This window comes from Pongo abelii, chromosome 1 (genome assembly GCF_028885655.2).
Source record: "Pongo abelii isolate AG06213 chromosome 1, NHGRI_mPonAbe1-v2.0_pri, whole genome shotgun sequence".
Lineage (NCBI taxonomy): Eukaryota > Metazoa > Chordata > Mammalia > Primates > Hominidae > Pongo > Pongo abelii.
In genome coordinates, this window is record NC_071985.2 from 216488611 (window position 1) to 216502999 (window position 14389).

A 14389-nucleotide genomic window follows, 5' to 3' on the forward strand; every position below is an offset into this window, starting at 1 on the left:
CTGGCCTTAAGTGATCCACCCACCTCATCCTCCCAAAGCACTGGGATTACAGGTGTGAGCCACAGCACCCGGCCTCTTTATGCTTTTCTATAGTTTCCATAATACACATCCATGGGGATTTTTTCCTGATTATCAAAGTAAAAGGCATTGGGAAGCTGAGACTCCAGCAGCAGATCTCTTCATTCTCACCTCCTGTCCCTCAGATCTCAAGGACATGTCCCAGATGATCCTGCGGACCAAAGGCCCGGACCGCCTCCCTGCCGGATACGAGATAGTGCTGTACATTTCCATGTCAGACTCAGACAAAGTGGGCGTGTTCTACGTGGAGAGTGAGTGACCCCAGCCCAGCCCAGCCCAGACCTTTCTAGCCACCTACCCTCCTCCCCTTAGCAGTTGTGGCCTTCACAGGTCCAGGTGCCTGGCAAAGACCTGGATTGGTCTCTGGGTGATTGTAACATGGCAATGCTGTTGTCCCGTGAAAGACTCCATGGGGGCACATCGCTCCTCCTCTCAAAGGAGTCTGGAGTGACATGGGTCTATGTAGAACCCAGAGGCCCTTCCTCCCCACGAATCAGGGGAGGAAGGGCATTTGGGCACTTCTTTTCTGGAGTCATGTCACCTTCAGGATACCTGAGGTAGGGCAGGCACCACCTCCAGGTATTTTCTGCCATCTCTGACTTTCAAAGACCCCCTAAAGATGCAGTGGGCACCCTCGAAGAGTTGACCCCTTGCTCCTCTCGATGGCAACAGGTGTCCTGGGCCCCCGCTGTGTGGGGCACAGGCTCCTGCCCTGGAGCTAGTCCTCATAGCTGCCAGCTCTGCCTCACCCCGTCTGTGAGGCCGGGCCAGGGGCCAGAGCATGCAGACTGGGTTTGGATTTTATTCTGAGTGCAGTGGAATACCATTAGAGGGTTTTATGCAAGGGACTGTCACAATAATGATGTATGTATTGTAAAAGCTCCCTCAGCAAAATAGTTGGCATTGCAATTTGCCATGGTACAAGGCGAGTTGTGGGGTGGGGTGGTAGAGGTGGGGGCTTCTGCATGCCCAGCTGCCTAGGGGGGCCAGGATCTCTGGCCCACCCCTGGACCCACCTCTAGACAGGCCCACTAGATCCAGAGCACTCACCATGAGGTGAGTAGGGACCCTGGACCCTCACATCAGGGAGATATTTAGCCAGGATGGCAGTGGCCAGCAGCCACCCAATACCAGTCCTCCTTCTGATCCACCCTGGGCTCCAAGCAGTGACCTCACACAGGTTGGAATGTGCCCAGAGTCAGGCTGGCTCCGCTGCTGCAGGGGGCCGGAGATGTTGATGTTTACACCGTCCAGGCCAGGGTTGTCATGGAGGTTGGGGTCACCAGTGGGAGCAGGAGGGATGCAAGCAGGACCTCAACCTCGGCCTCTTGACCTTGGTGTCATGACATGAGACCTGTTGCAAATAATGATGTCTGGACGTTATCTAGAAGTTTCTTCTTTTTGCTAAAGGGAGTGGACTGGTCTGTTTCCATAATCTCATCCCTCCCCGTCACTTGCCATCTAAGATGGGTCCGAGCAGACAAGAAAAAAGAGGAACTACTATCACAAGGGCTTTGAGAAAGTCCCTTGGAGCCTCTTATCTGGGCTGCGCATCCTGTGGGGAGCAGCCATGACTGAGACAGTGGGGACCCAGAAGAGACAGTTTCCCAATAATGCTGACACTGGGTGAAAACTCTTAGCCACACACACACACACACCACACACACACACACACACACACACACAAGCAAAGGACGACAGATAATTGACCAGGAGCACAGTCTCTTTTTCTTCCAGGCAAACACTTTGGAGTTATGTCAAATTCCAGGTACCCCTGTGGATGAGCGAATGTCAGATGTCCTGGTAGGGTCAGACCAGCTCTCCCCAAGACCAGGGGTCTGGGTTGGAGACTGAAGGACCCCTATAGGGAGTGCTGGAGTCAGGGAGCTACAATTCTGGGTCCAGGCAAGTCTTCTTACCAGCCCCAGCCTTGGGGTGCTCATCTCTGATGTGGCATGGGAATAGTAAGAGTTCCAACTGTCCCGGGTGTCCCAGATGGTGGTGGGGATCTAATGAGGAAGGTGTGTCAGGCACTGAGTGCAGTAGCTGGCCTTTGGAAAGCTCTCTATAAATGGCAATTATGGCTTTTGTTGAGATTATGATGATGACTGTTAGTTACAATGATTGGAGTGGACAGAAGGCTTCAGTGCTCCTAGGAGGACCTGGTGACGGCCTTAGCCTCAAATTCTGCCCAAAACACCAAGCACTGGGGCCTTACCTCTTTATACAAGGATATGGTAATCCAGTTTGCCCAGGACTTTCCTTATTTTAGCACTGAGGGCTCCTCATGCCAGGAAACCCCTCAGTCCTAGGGAAACCAAATCAGCTGGTCACACTATCAAGGAGTCTCACTGGAAAGTGGAGTCATTCCAAAGTAGCTAGAAAGGTTAAGGCAAACCACGTGCCAGCCAATGCCTGGGGCAGAGAGGTCACGGTGGTCAGTGGGCCCAGCTCAAAGCACGAGGACCACTCAATAGAGCGGCATTGTTGGTTCCTGCAGAGAGAGCTGGCCACGCTCAGTGTGGGGTCTGTGCCGAGCCAGGGATGGAGGACAGGGTAAGGAGGCTCCTGGGGACAATGGCTGAATTGTTCCTACCAAGAAATCAGTCCGCCCGGAGCTGGCCCCAACTGTCAGAAAGCAGCCCAGAATAGAGGTGCATTGTGAATCACAGGCCACGGGCCACATCAGGAGGGAGAAAGCTGCCGGCAGACGGACTAGAATGTGTCCTCCACCTGCCCCACCACCCCCAGCCAGATCCCTGTTCCTACCCCAGACCTTGGTGGAGCCCCCCAGGTGCTCTGAGCCCTGGGAAAGCTTTGGCTGTGTGGCTTCTGCCAGGACAAGTTGGCTTCTAAGCCTGACTCTCCCCTGAGCATCAGTTCAAGTGCAGCCTGGGGCCTGTGGGCGTGGGAGGGCCCGAGTGCCTGGAGGAAAATGTTTTCATGATGCCAATCTATCTGAATCTACTGAGTGACAGGGCTGCAGGGTGCACACTATTGTTTCTGGGTGAGCAGGACCTCACTTTCTATTCTTTGGGACTTACAGTATCTGAATTTTTCCACCTCATTTCTTGGACTCCTCCCTCCCAAGGGAGGATGAGGTGGGACGTGGTTTCCCTGCCTTCTGTTCGGAAACTGTTCAATGAAAACTCCTTCACATCCTCGTAATACAGGTCCAAGCAGTGTTACTGATGGTTACCCATGGTTACTGAGGTTACTGAAGTTACTGAGGCTGTGTCATTTGCATTGACCCTGTGCTGTGGGTATCATTATCTCCCACTTAACAGATGAGTAAACTGAGGCTCAGGGAGGTTAAGTGAATTCTCTGAGGTTTTGAGGTTTGGTTTTTGTTTTTTTTTTTTTTTTTTTTTGAGATGGAGTCTCGCTCTGTTGCCCAGGCTGGAGTGCAGTGGTGCGATCTTGGCTCACCACAATCTCTGCCTCCTGAGTTCAAGCGATATTCCTGCCTCAGCCTCCCAAGTAGCTGGGATTACAGGCACGCACCACCATGTCTGGCTAATTTTTGTATTTTTAGTAGAGACGGGGTTTCACTATGTTGGCCAGTCTTGTCTCGAACTCCTGACCTCGTGATTCGCCCGCCTCAGCCTCCCAAAGTGCTGAGATTACAGGCGTGAGCTACTGCACCCGGCTCCCTGAGGTTTTATAGCTTGTAAAGCCAGAGAAGTATTTAAACCAAGGTCCCTCTGACACTGGAAGTCATAACCACTAAGGGAAGCACCCTTAGTGAGATTTATAATCAGGGTCTATTTCGGCACATTGTCCCACAAGAGGAGCCATCCCAAGCCCTGGCTTTGCGGTTCATCCACTTGTTTCACACATTTTAATCAAGCACCTAGTTTGTGCCAGGCTATTCAGGTTTTGTGTTCTAACCCTTGAGCATCTGGTCATTAACCATTATCATTGTCGTTGAAAGCACTAAGCTGAGGCTGATTCTGCCCTTCCAGCTCTACAGGGCATAAAGAAATTCCTTCTGGAACTGCATAGGGTCCTACCTCCATGCCTTTACCAATGCAAGTATCTCCTCTTCCCAACACACCCATTTCTGCCACCCCGCAAGGGCATCTCAAAGGCTGTCTTCCTCTGCTCAAATGCTTCCCACCGTGCCTCTTCTGCCCTCCCCACCCTACCGCAAGTAACGAGACTGGATCTCACCCATAGCCGCCGTTATGATGCTTCCCACATCTGCTCCATCTTATCATCAGCTGAGCACTGCTCTTAGAGAGGCTGCATTTGGACCACCTCTGTCTCCCCGAAGGTCCTTGCCTGATTCATGTGCTCTCAATCTGCCTGAAAATTCCCCCTTGGTCTCTTCCACAGGGAATGTGGGAGTCATTGGTTCGTTCAGTAGACATTTGTTAAACATGACCATGTGCCAGGCAGGCCCTGGGCCCCACTGGGCTTGTCTCTACCCTTGCACAGGTCACCCACATTTAAAAAGGCTGTGATGAGGCCGGGTGTGGTGGCTCACACCTGTAATCCCAGCACTTTGGGGGTCTGAGGCAGGCAAATCACTTAAGGCAAGGAGTTCGAGACCAGCCTGACCAAGATGGCGACGAAACCCTGTCTCTGCTAAAAATACAAAAATTAGCCAGATATGGTGGTGGGCGCCTGTAATCCCAGCTACTTGGGAGGCTGAGGCAGGAGAATCGCTTGAACCCAGGAGGCAGAGGTTGCAGTGAGCCAAGATCATGCCACTGCACTCCAGCCTAGGTTACAGAGCGAGAATCTGTCTCAAAAACATAAATAAATAAATAAATAAATAAACAAACATAAAAAGACCGTGATGGAGATGGCAGGTGGCTGTGGGAGCTCCAAACAGAGCCCCTGGCTTTGTCTCTGGGGGATCTGGGCTGGATTGTTGCAAGTGACACAAACCAAGGCCTGAAGGAAGAAGGGACACGATTGTTTCAGGCAGAGGGGACAGCACAAGTCAAACTGGGAGCTTTCAGGAGGGCAGGAGCACTGGAGGAACCTGCCTTTCCGCCCAGCCACAAAAATGAACAGCCCATGCACTGGCCTTTACACCAACATGGCTTCCATGATATGGAGGGAATTTTTGGTATAATGGGCACATTTATGGTTTGTTTATACAGAGGGGATGAGAGCTCGGGATTCAGAATTCGACTTGAATCTGAGTCCCAGTTCAGCTATTTACTGGCTGCCTGACTTTGGACAAGCCACTCCTCCTTTCTGGGATCGGTTTCCTCATCTGTGAAATGGAAACAATTATATCCTCCCCTGACACCACTAACTGCTCAGCTGGCAATATCCTATCGGCCATTCACGAGAGAGCTTGCTTATTTTACAGATGGGGAAGCCAAAAGCCAGAGAGGGTGACTGGCTGGCGAAGCGCCACACAGCCAGCACACAGCAGTGCTGAGACAAAGACGACGACCTAGCCATGGCCATTCTGGTGGCATTTTCTGCTTGTGCTTTTCTCTCTGTCTAGAGGACAAGTTACTTTGCCCTTTTGTCCCCATCAGTGATCCCACCCCACCGAACTCTTTCGGATGCGGGTGGGAGTCTGACGTCGGTCCTTTTCCCTCCAGACCCGTTCTTCGGCCAACGCTATATCCACATCCTGGGCCGGCGGAAGCTCTACCATGTGGTCAAGTACACCGGTGGCTCTGCAGAGCTGCTGTTCTTCGTGGAAGGCCTCTGTTTCCCCGACGAGGGCTTCTCAGGCCTGGTCTCCATCCATGTCAGCCTGCTGGAGTACATGGCCCAGGTGAGGGCTCCAGGCCTCCACCACAGGGGGCCAGGGTGGGTCTCCTACTAGTGGGCCATTCCTAGGAGCCCATGCTATGCTCCAACCTGCTCAAAGCGCCAAGCGGGTGGGTCCAGGCTGGGAGACCTTGATGTCCCCTGCAAAGCCTGCACATGGCTGCCAGGGCCCTCTGAGCCATGCTCCTGGGATCAGTCTCCTTGCTGCTCCTGCTCCCCATGGATTCCCTGTGGGCAATGTTTTCTGACACACTCCACGCCTGTGTCCTGGCCTGCCCTGCTCCCTGCCTAGGTCTAAGGCCCAGAGTCCTGCTGATTAGTGCAAGGCTTTAAGCAGCCACCCAGGTGGGGTTTGCTGACCACCTTCTGCACGCTTTGTACTTCTTGCCCACTCTGACCCCTCCCCCAACTGTGGGTTATACCAACTCTGACTGCAGGCTGAACCCCAAATCCCAGTTTCAGGTTGTGCCCTACCCTGGGGCCAGGCATCTCAGCCAGTCTTGCTCTTGCTTTGAGGAGAAGATGGATGAGGAGAAGAGGTACTGTCCCTCTAGAGAAGCCCCCTTCACTGAGGGCGTGCTGTGCTCACAAGAATCTCTGTCACAAAGACCTTTCGTCCCCAGACCCTAGCCTCTCAGGCCCACCCTGTTTCACTCAGAAAAAAAGGGAGGGACCTGGCTGCTCTCGCAAACACAAGAGCCCCTCATTTTTATCCCCGGGCCACTTTGGGAAAGGATACAATGAGTGCTATAGAAAGGTGAGGCTGGATCTAGCTGAGATATATGAGAATGAGCCCTGGCAGCAGACTGCCCAGGTTCAACTCCTGTTGTAACCACCACGAGACACCAGGCAAATGAATTAAACTTCCTGTTAATTTCCTTAGTTAAGGGTAATTTGCCATAGTTTCTCCAACTGTAAGACAGAACATCCAAAAGCTTCTGCTGCCGGGGGGTGGTTGTGAGCATCCAAACTTGTAAAGTTCTCCTTACAAAGCACCCTCAAGCTCCCTGGGAAGTGGAAAAGGCAAAGCTAACAGGATAGGGGACGGGGATGCGGCTTCTTATGGCACCCATGCCCAGGGCAGCCTGACCCCCAGGATCTCTCAGGCACCCGCAGAGACTCAAAAGGCAGACCACGGCAAGCAAGGCAAGCCGTTCAACAGTCCCACCACCCCCGCACCTCCCCACCAAGGATGGGGTCCATTTCCTGTATCTTTTGAAAGCCAGCCCCACAAAGGAACCCTGGAATCAGACCTCACTTTCCCTTGGGTTCCAGGCAAGCTGCTTGACCATTCCTTAAAACAAAACAGTCTGGACATAGCAAAACTGACCCAAAAAACACTAAAATGCCCACATACAGAAAAGGGCAAGGTGCCCAGGGCAAAAACAGAGGAAGGTGGGGGGCTGGCTCAGCCGTTGCGTGGGGCGATTTCAGGAAGAGAAGTTTGATGGGACAAGATAGGACAGTGGTTAAGAGTGTGACATCAGCAGCTGACTGCCTGGGTGTAAATCCTACCATGTGGTCAAGCACACGGCTGGCTCTACCACTTACCAACCATGTGACCTTGGGCAGTTAACAGCCCTGTGACTTGGTTTCCCCATCTGAAAAGGGAGGATCATAGCAGTATCTACCTCCTGCGGCGGTCGGAAGGCAGAAAAGAATTGGCACATGTGAAAGTACTTAGCACAGGCTTGGTGCACAGCAAGTACTCAGGAAATGTATTCACTGTCATCAGTTTCACCCGCTTTGAAAGGCAGGCAAAGAAAGCACCTGACAAGACCTTTTGATCCCCCACGCCTTGTCTCCCACACCCAGGACATTCCCCTGACGCCCATCTTCACGGACACCGTGATATTCCGGATTGCTCCGTGGATCATGACCCCTAACATCCTGCCTCCCGTGTCGGTGTTTGTGTGCTGGTAAGGGGTGACCCCAGCCCGGAGAGGCAGCGTGGCAGAGTGGCCAAGAGCCGAGTCAGATGGACATGAGTCTAATTCCTGGCCCCGTCATTTACCACTGTGTTACCTTGAGCAACTCTCTTGGCCTCTCTGAAATGCCCACATCGTAGAGTCACTGTAAGGATTAAATGAGACGAAGCAGGCAAAGCATTTATCCAAGGTCCAGCACACAGGGTATGCTCTAAAAAAAATAGCTGCCATTCTGGTCTCTTGCTTAACCCCCTACCAGGCAGTTAGCAACCTCCTATGCAGTGGAAATGCAGCTCATCTGACTCATTCATTAAACAGACTTTTATTGACCACCTATTATGAGCTAGGTCCACAACAGCAAGATGAGAACCAAAGGAAAAAGTGCCTGTGATTAGATGGCTAGCAACCCAAAAGGGACCCCTGGGGTCTTCACATCCATCGCATCTTCATGCCAGGCAGAGCTCTTATTTGAAAATCTGTGGAGTCAGAGGTGTAAGGCATTGGGACAGGTGGGGGTGAGAGTTCCTCTCCTCATTTTATTTGTTCATGACCTTGACAAACGCCACATGAGTGGGTGGGTTTACTTGGCCTTTGATTGCAGCGGCCTTTATAAAGGTGGCCGTGAGCACAGGTGTAGACTGATCTGCCCAGCACAGCCCAGAGATACCAGCTGCTGTCACCATCTCAGGGAGATGACTCTGGCCCCTCTTCACCCTTTCTCCTGGCCTCTTCTTCCCGCAACTTCTCAGCATGAAGGATAATTACCTGTTCCTGAAAGAGGTGAAGAACCTGGTGGAGAAAACCAACTGTGAGCTGAAGATCTGCTTCCAGTACCTAAACCGAGGCGATCGCTGGATCCAGGTGAGGAGCCCAGGTCCAGGCCGGGAAGGACATGGCCCCAGGGTCAGGCAAAGAAGAGTCGGCTTCATGCAAACTGCCTGGCACCCAGCAGCTCTGCAGATGGGGATTCTTCTGTCAGCTCATATCTGCACATGTGCACAAAGACATAAACATACAAGTGCACTACGGTGCTGCTTCTTGTAGTAGCAAAAGATTGCAAAGCAACCTAAATGTCCATCTGTGGAGGACTGAGTAACAGCCTTCCCGGAAGTTCTGTGCAACCGCTAAAAAGGATGAAGCCAATCTCTCAATATGGATACAGGATGTGCTTCAAGTTAAGTTGTTACTCAGCAGAAAACATATTCAGGATGCTGCTTGCTATTTGTGTGTTTTGTTTTGTTTGAGACGAGGTCTCGCTCTGTCACCCAGGCTGGAGTGCAGTGGCGTGATCTCAGCTCACTGCAACTTCCGCCTTCCGGGCTTAAGCAATCTTCCCACCTCAGCCTCCCAAGTAGCTGGGACTACAGGCATGCACCACCACGCCTGGTTATTGTGTTTTTTAAAATGAGGTCTAGGCCATGCATGGTGGATAATACCTGTAATCCCAGCACTTTGGGAGGCTGAGGTGGGAGGATTGCCTGAGACTAGGAATTCAAGACATGCTTGGGCAACATAGCTAGCAAGACCCTGTCTCCACAAAAAAAATTTAAAAATTAGCCTGGCATGGTAGTGCACACCTGTAGTCATAGCTACTCAGAGGCTGAAGCAGGAGGACCGCTTGAGCCCAGGAGTTTGAGGCTGCAGTGGGCCATAATCATGGCACTGTGCTCCAGCCTGGGCAACAGAGTGAGACCCTGTCTCAAAAAAAAAAAAAAAATGGGGCTGATATCGGTAAGAAACCTGCTTGTGATGTGCAGAGACTGCCTGTGGACACCTGTGCTGCCGTCATCAGTGTGGGGGAGGAGGATGGGGGACCAGGGGATGGGGAACAAGACAGATGTTCTTTTTCCTTCGTGCTCTTGTGTTTCTCGAGTTTTCTGCCCGTGTGCACAAATTGTCCCCTGGGTTCGTCTAACAGCTCTCCTTGGTGTCCCTGCAGGATGAAATTGAGTTTGGCTACATCGAGGCCCCCCACAAAGGCTTCCCCGTGGTGCTGGACTCCCCCCGAGATGGAAACCTGAAGGACTTCCCTGTGAAGGAGCTCCTGGTAAGATGCTGAGGGCCACTTGGGGGTGGAGGATGATCCTGGGGACTCTCATAAGACAGAGTGGTCAGGAGACCCTGGGCCGCCTTGACACATTCGTCTGCTGCCCAGAGCCTCTGTTTCTCCTCTGCAAAATGAGTCACTTGGGATAGCTGCCTCTGAGGTCCTTTCCTGCTCTGATAACTGATGTTTTTCCAAAACATGGAGACTTTTCTAGTAGGAAATGGGAACCAAGGGAAGTAGAGTTAAGACCTAGTTCCAGAGGCCCTGGCCCCTGCTGCTGCCCTTCCCCTCCAAATTGCAGCAAAATGAGTTAAGTTTCAAAGAGGAAAAAAACATAGTTGTGCGATTGTCAAAAGTCATGGTTCCAACTTCCAAGTTCATCAGCACCTTGAGGCTATGGTTTTTGGTGCGTGTGTGTGTGTTTTTGTTTTTGTTTTCTGAGACAGAGTCTTGCTCTGTCACCCAGGCTGAAATGCAGTGGCTCACTGCAACTTCCATCTCCCAGGTTCAAGCAATTCTCCTGCCTCAGCCTTCCAAGTAGCTGGGATTACAGGCATGCACCATCACGCCTGGCTAATTTTTGTATTTGTAGTAGAGATGGGGTTTCACCATGTTGGCCAGGCTGGTCTCGAACTCCTGACCTCAGGTGATCCGCTTACCTTGGCCTCCCAAAGTGCTGGGATTACAGGTGTGAGCCACTGTACTCGGCCATGTTTTTTGTTTCTTTGTTGGTTTGTTTGTTTTTAAGCCATCTGACTCCTCCCATTCTGGAAGCCACTCTCACTCCCCTTTTAGGCCCTCAACAACCTAGTGTGTGAGGGCAGAACCGAAATCAATCTTTCTTTTGTCTGCGCTCTTCTGCCCTGAACAGGCTGGGGGAGGTTTGAACAGGGCATGAAACAAGAGACTGGAATAGATCAGGGGACTTTTCCCAAGGTCACACGCAGGACAGCATTCCTGTCAGACGCCAGGGCTGCCCAGAGCTGACCCTGTGCCAGGTTCACACCTGTTCTGCCCCACATTCCTTACCCAGTGCCCTGTTCACAAGGAGACGCTAGAGCCAATGGTGTCAGCACAGAGCTTTGGAATGTCAGGCGGACCCGGTCTTGAGTCCTAACTGCACCTCTTAGCGGCCATGTGACCTTGGGCAAGCAATTACCTTCCACGAGCCTCAGTTTCCTCATCTAAAATGGGGATAGAAATGATATCAGTCTCACAGAATGTTGTGAAGATTGAAGGCGTTGTATGAGGCATCAGTGCCATGTCTGATATAATGATCATTATTAGCTGTTGTTATGGTTATCATTCCCCGGGCCCTGTCCTCAGTGAGCTTATTGTCCACTTTCCCTAACACTATGATGAGTAGAGTCAAACCAACCACAGCAGCAGTTGCCACACGCATGAGAAGCGAGGCCTTTCCAGGTCACCACCTGCCTTCAGTATTCCAGGCTGGCCTGGTTCCAAGGCCCCAGGCTTTGTTGTTCCTTGAGGCCCAGGCCAGACCCGGCTTTGTGCTGCATACCTGCCCACCTGTATGGTGCTGCAGAGCCCCAACACCCCAGCCTCGGCAAGCTGCCATGTTGCCAGCTGGGGCCCCAAGATTAGAAAACGCTAAGCTGCTGCCATCTACCCCATGGGCTCAGCTGTCCCTGGAGCCTCTCAGCTGAGCCAGGATAAGCCACATCCTCCTACTCCACTGGATTTTGTCAGGCAAGCTTCATCCCAACCCCAGTGCAAGCTCCCAAACAAGATTCCTATATTTGTACCCCAAAAGCCATGAGAGGAATCTTAAAATTCAGGGGCCAATGGGGTTATGTCTTGTGTGCGAACTCCAGTTTTTTTGGAGTTCTGTGTGAAGAAGGGTTCTGAGGCTTCCTCTGGGCTCAGTGGCAAATCTGGCAGGTTGAGCCTGGGTTGAGACGGCATGTATATTCATAGCTGCCACTTTTGCATGTATTGGTCAGCTTCACCAAGTAACAAACCAACCCGAAATCTCCATGACTGACAACAGCAAGGCCTGTGTCTTGCTGGCATTCCATGTTGATTGCTGCTGGTGTTCTGCCACTCTGCTTCTTTATGCCTTCCTCACTCTAGCGCTCAAGGTGCTGGAGCAGCCCTGGTCTGGGAAATGCCATTCTCCTAGCACAGGGAGAAGTCAAAGAGTTGGCAGACACACGTGGGGGTTCCTACGGCTTCTGCTGTTCACTGGCATGCATCCCTTCTGCTCACATTTCATTGGCCAAAGCAAGTCACGTGACCAAGTCTGACACTGGACAGGGAAGTATATTCCTTTTGCAGGAAGATGCCAGAAGTCACATGCAATGGGTCAGGATGCAAAATTCTCTTACTGCACAGAGGGTAGCAAATCTCTGGAAATAATAATACGAGCTGCTCCCTTTCCTCGGGTTGCCTAATCTGGTACCTCTTTTATAGATGGGGAAACGGGCCGGGCGCAGTAGCTCACCCCTGTAATCCCAGCACTTTGGGAGGCCAAGGTGGGTGGATCACTTGGGGTCAGGAGTTCGAGACCAGCCTGGGCAACCCAGTGAAACCCCATCTCTACTAAAAATACAAAAATTAGCCAGGGGTGGTGCTAGCCTATAATCCTACCCACTAGGGAGGCTGAGGCAGGAGAATCACTTGAACCGAGAGGCAGAGGTTGCAATGAGCTGAGATCATGCCACCGCACTCCAGCCTGGGCGACAGAGCAAGACTCCATCTCAGAAAAAAAAAAAAAAAAGACAGATGGGGAAACTGAAAGTGCATAGCATAAAATGCGAACTAATTCTGAAATCACCAATATGTATCTGTGCTTGGGAAATAGAGGCACACACAGGAATGCAGATGCCCACACACTCACATTCACACTCACACTCACACTCACTCTCACACACTCACACTCTCACCCACACTCTCACACTTACACCGAGATGCTCACACACTCAGCCTCCCCATGTCCAGGCCCCTGCTCTTTGTTAATCATAGGAAGACCATGGACAACCCGCCTGGAAACTAAGTGCCCACAGACCCAGACTGAAGGTGATAAAAGAGGGTGGCTGGCTTGGGGGCTGAGGACCCTGGCTGCAGAAGACTAATGCAGGTGTGTGCCCTCTGCCTAGGGCCCAGATTTTGGCTACGTGACCCGGGAGCCCCTCTTTGAATCCGTCACCAGCCTTGACTCGTTTGGAAACCTGGAGGTCAGTCCCCCAGTGACCGTAAACGGCAAGACATACCCGCTTGGCCGCATCCTCATCGGGAGCAGCTTTCCTCTGTAAGAGAAGCCAGGCTGGGGCTAGGGGATGTGGGAGTGGGGAAGTCATTGTTTTTCTTTTGGGGTGGCCTGGGTTGCTCACACATGAAGCAAGTGGCTGGGGAAATTATTCCCTCCCACGACTTCCTGTTAAGAGACCGACACTCTTGGAAAGAAAATCAAGCTAGCCTTTATATCTTTGTGTGATTTAGGATCTAATATATAACTAAATAAACAACTCTCTTCCCCAAATGGAAAGGTGTATAATGAGATTATAAATCAGCTGGTTGGTGGGGCACGGTGGCTCTCACCTGTAATCCCAACACTTTGGGAGGCCCAGGTGGGCAGATCGCTTGAGTCCAGGGGTTCGAGACCAGCTTGGGCAACATGGCAAAACCCTTTCTCTACAAAAAATACAAAAATTAGCCAGGCATGGTGGCATGCATCTGGAGTCCCAGCTACTCAGGAGGCTGAGGTGAGAGGATCACTTGAGCCTGGGAGGTGGAGGTTGCAGTGAGCTGAGATCACACCACTGCACTCCAGCCTGGGCAACAGAGTGAGACCTCATCTCAAAAATAAATAAATAGATAAATAAATAGGCTGGGCACAGTGGCCCATGCCTGTAATCCCAGCACTTTGGGAGGCCGAGGCAAGCAGATTGCTTGAGGCCAGGAGTTCAAGACCAGCCTGGACAACATGCCAAAACTTCGTATCTACTAAAAATACAAGTATTAGCAGGCATGGTGGTAATCCCAGCTTCTTGGGAGGCTGAGGCATGAGAATTGCTTGAACCTGGGAGGCAGAGGTTGCAGTGAGCTGAGATCATGCCCTGCACTCCAGCCTGGATGAGAGAGAGACTTTGGCAATAAAAATTAGGCCAGGTGCAGTGGCTCATGCCTGTAATCCCAGTACTTTGGGAGGCTGAGGTGGGTGGATCACCTGAGGTTGGGAGTTTGAGACCAGCCTGACCAACATGGAGAAATCTCATCTCTACTAAAAATACAAAAGTAGCCGGGTGTGGTGGCACACACCTGTAATCCCAGCTACTCAGGAGGCTGAGGCAGGAGAATGGCTTGAACCCAGGAGGCAAAGGTTGCAGTGAGCTGAGATCACACCATTGCACTCCAGCCTGGGCAACAAGAGTGAAACTGCATCTCAAAAAACAAAATAAAATAAAATAAAATATTAAATAAATCAGCTGGGGAAGGGATGGAGGAGTCCAGAGAAGGAAAACTGACAGGTATGAGTGGGAGTGTACCAGTGAATCCTCAGGGCTACCATACTTAAAAGAGGTATGAGCAGACATGGTCCTGCCCCAGAAATGTAAGTCCCTGGCTCTCT

At 51.7% G+C, this 14389-nt stretch overlaps 1 protein-coding gene across 2 annotated transcripts in view; it reads left to right on the forward strand.

Annotated features, from left to right (window-relative positions):
• Positions 1–14389, forward strand: part of PADI2 (peptidyl arginine deiminase 2) — a 51232-nt gene that overhangs the window by 26725 nt on the left and 10118 nt on the right. For both annotated transcript variants that reach the window (XM_002811408.5, XM_054556164.1), the window contains exons 6-11: positions 204–329; positions 5649–5827; positions 7639–7742; positions 8501–8612; positions 9691–9798; positions 12918–13069. In XM_002811408.5, coding sequence (XP_002811454.3) covers positions 204–329; positions 5649–5827; positions 7639–7742; positions 8501–8612; positions 9691–9798; positions 12918–13069 — 781 coding nt within the window. The remainder of the gene's footprint in view (positions 1–203; positions 330–5648; positions 5828–7638; positions 7743–8500; positions 8613–9690; positions 9799–12917; positions 13070–14389) is intronic.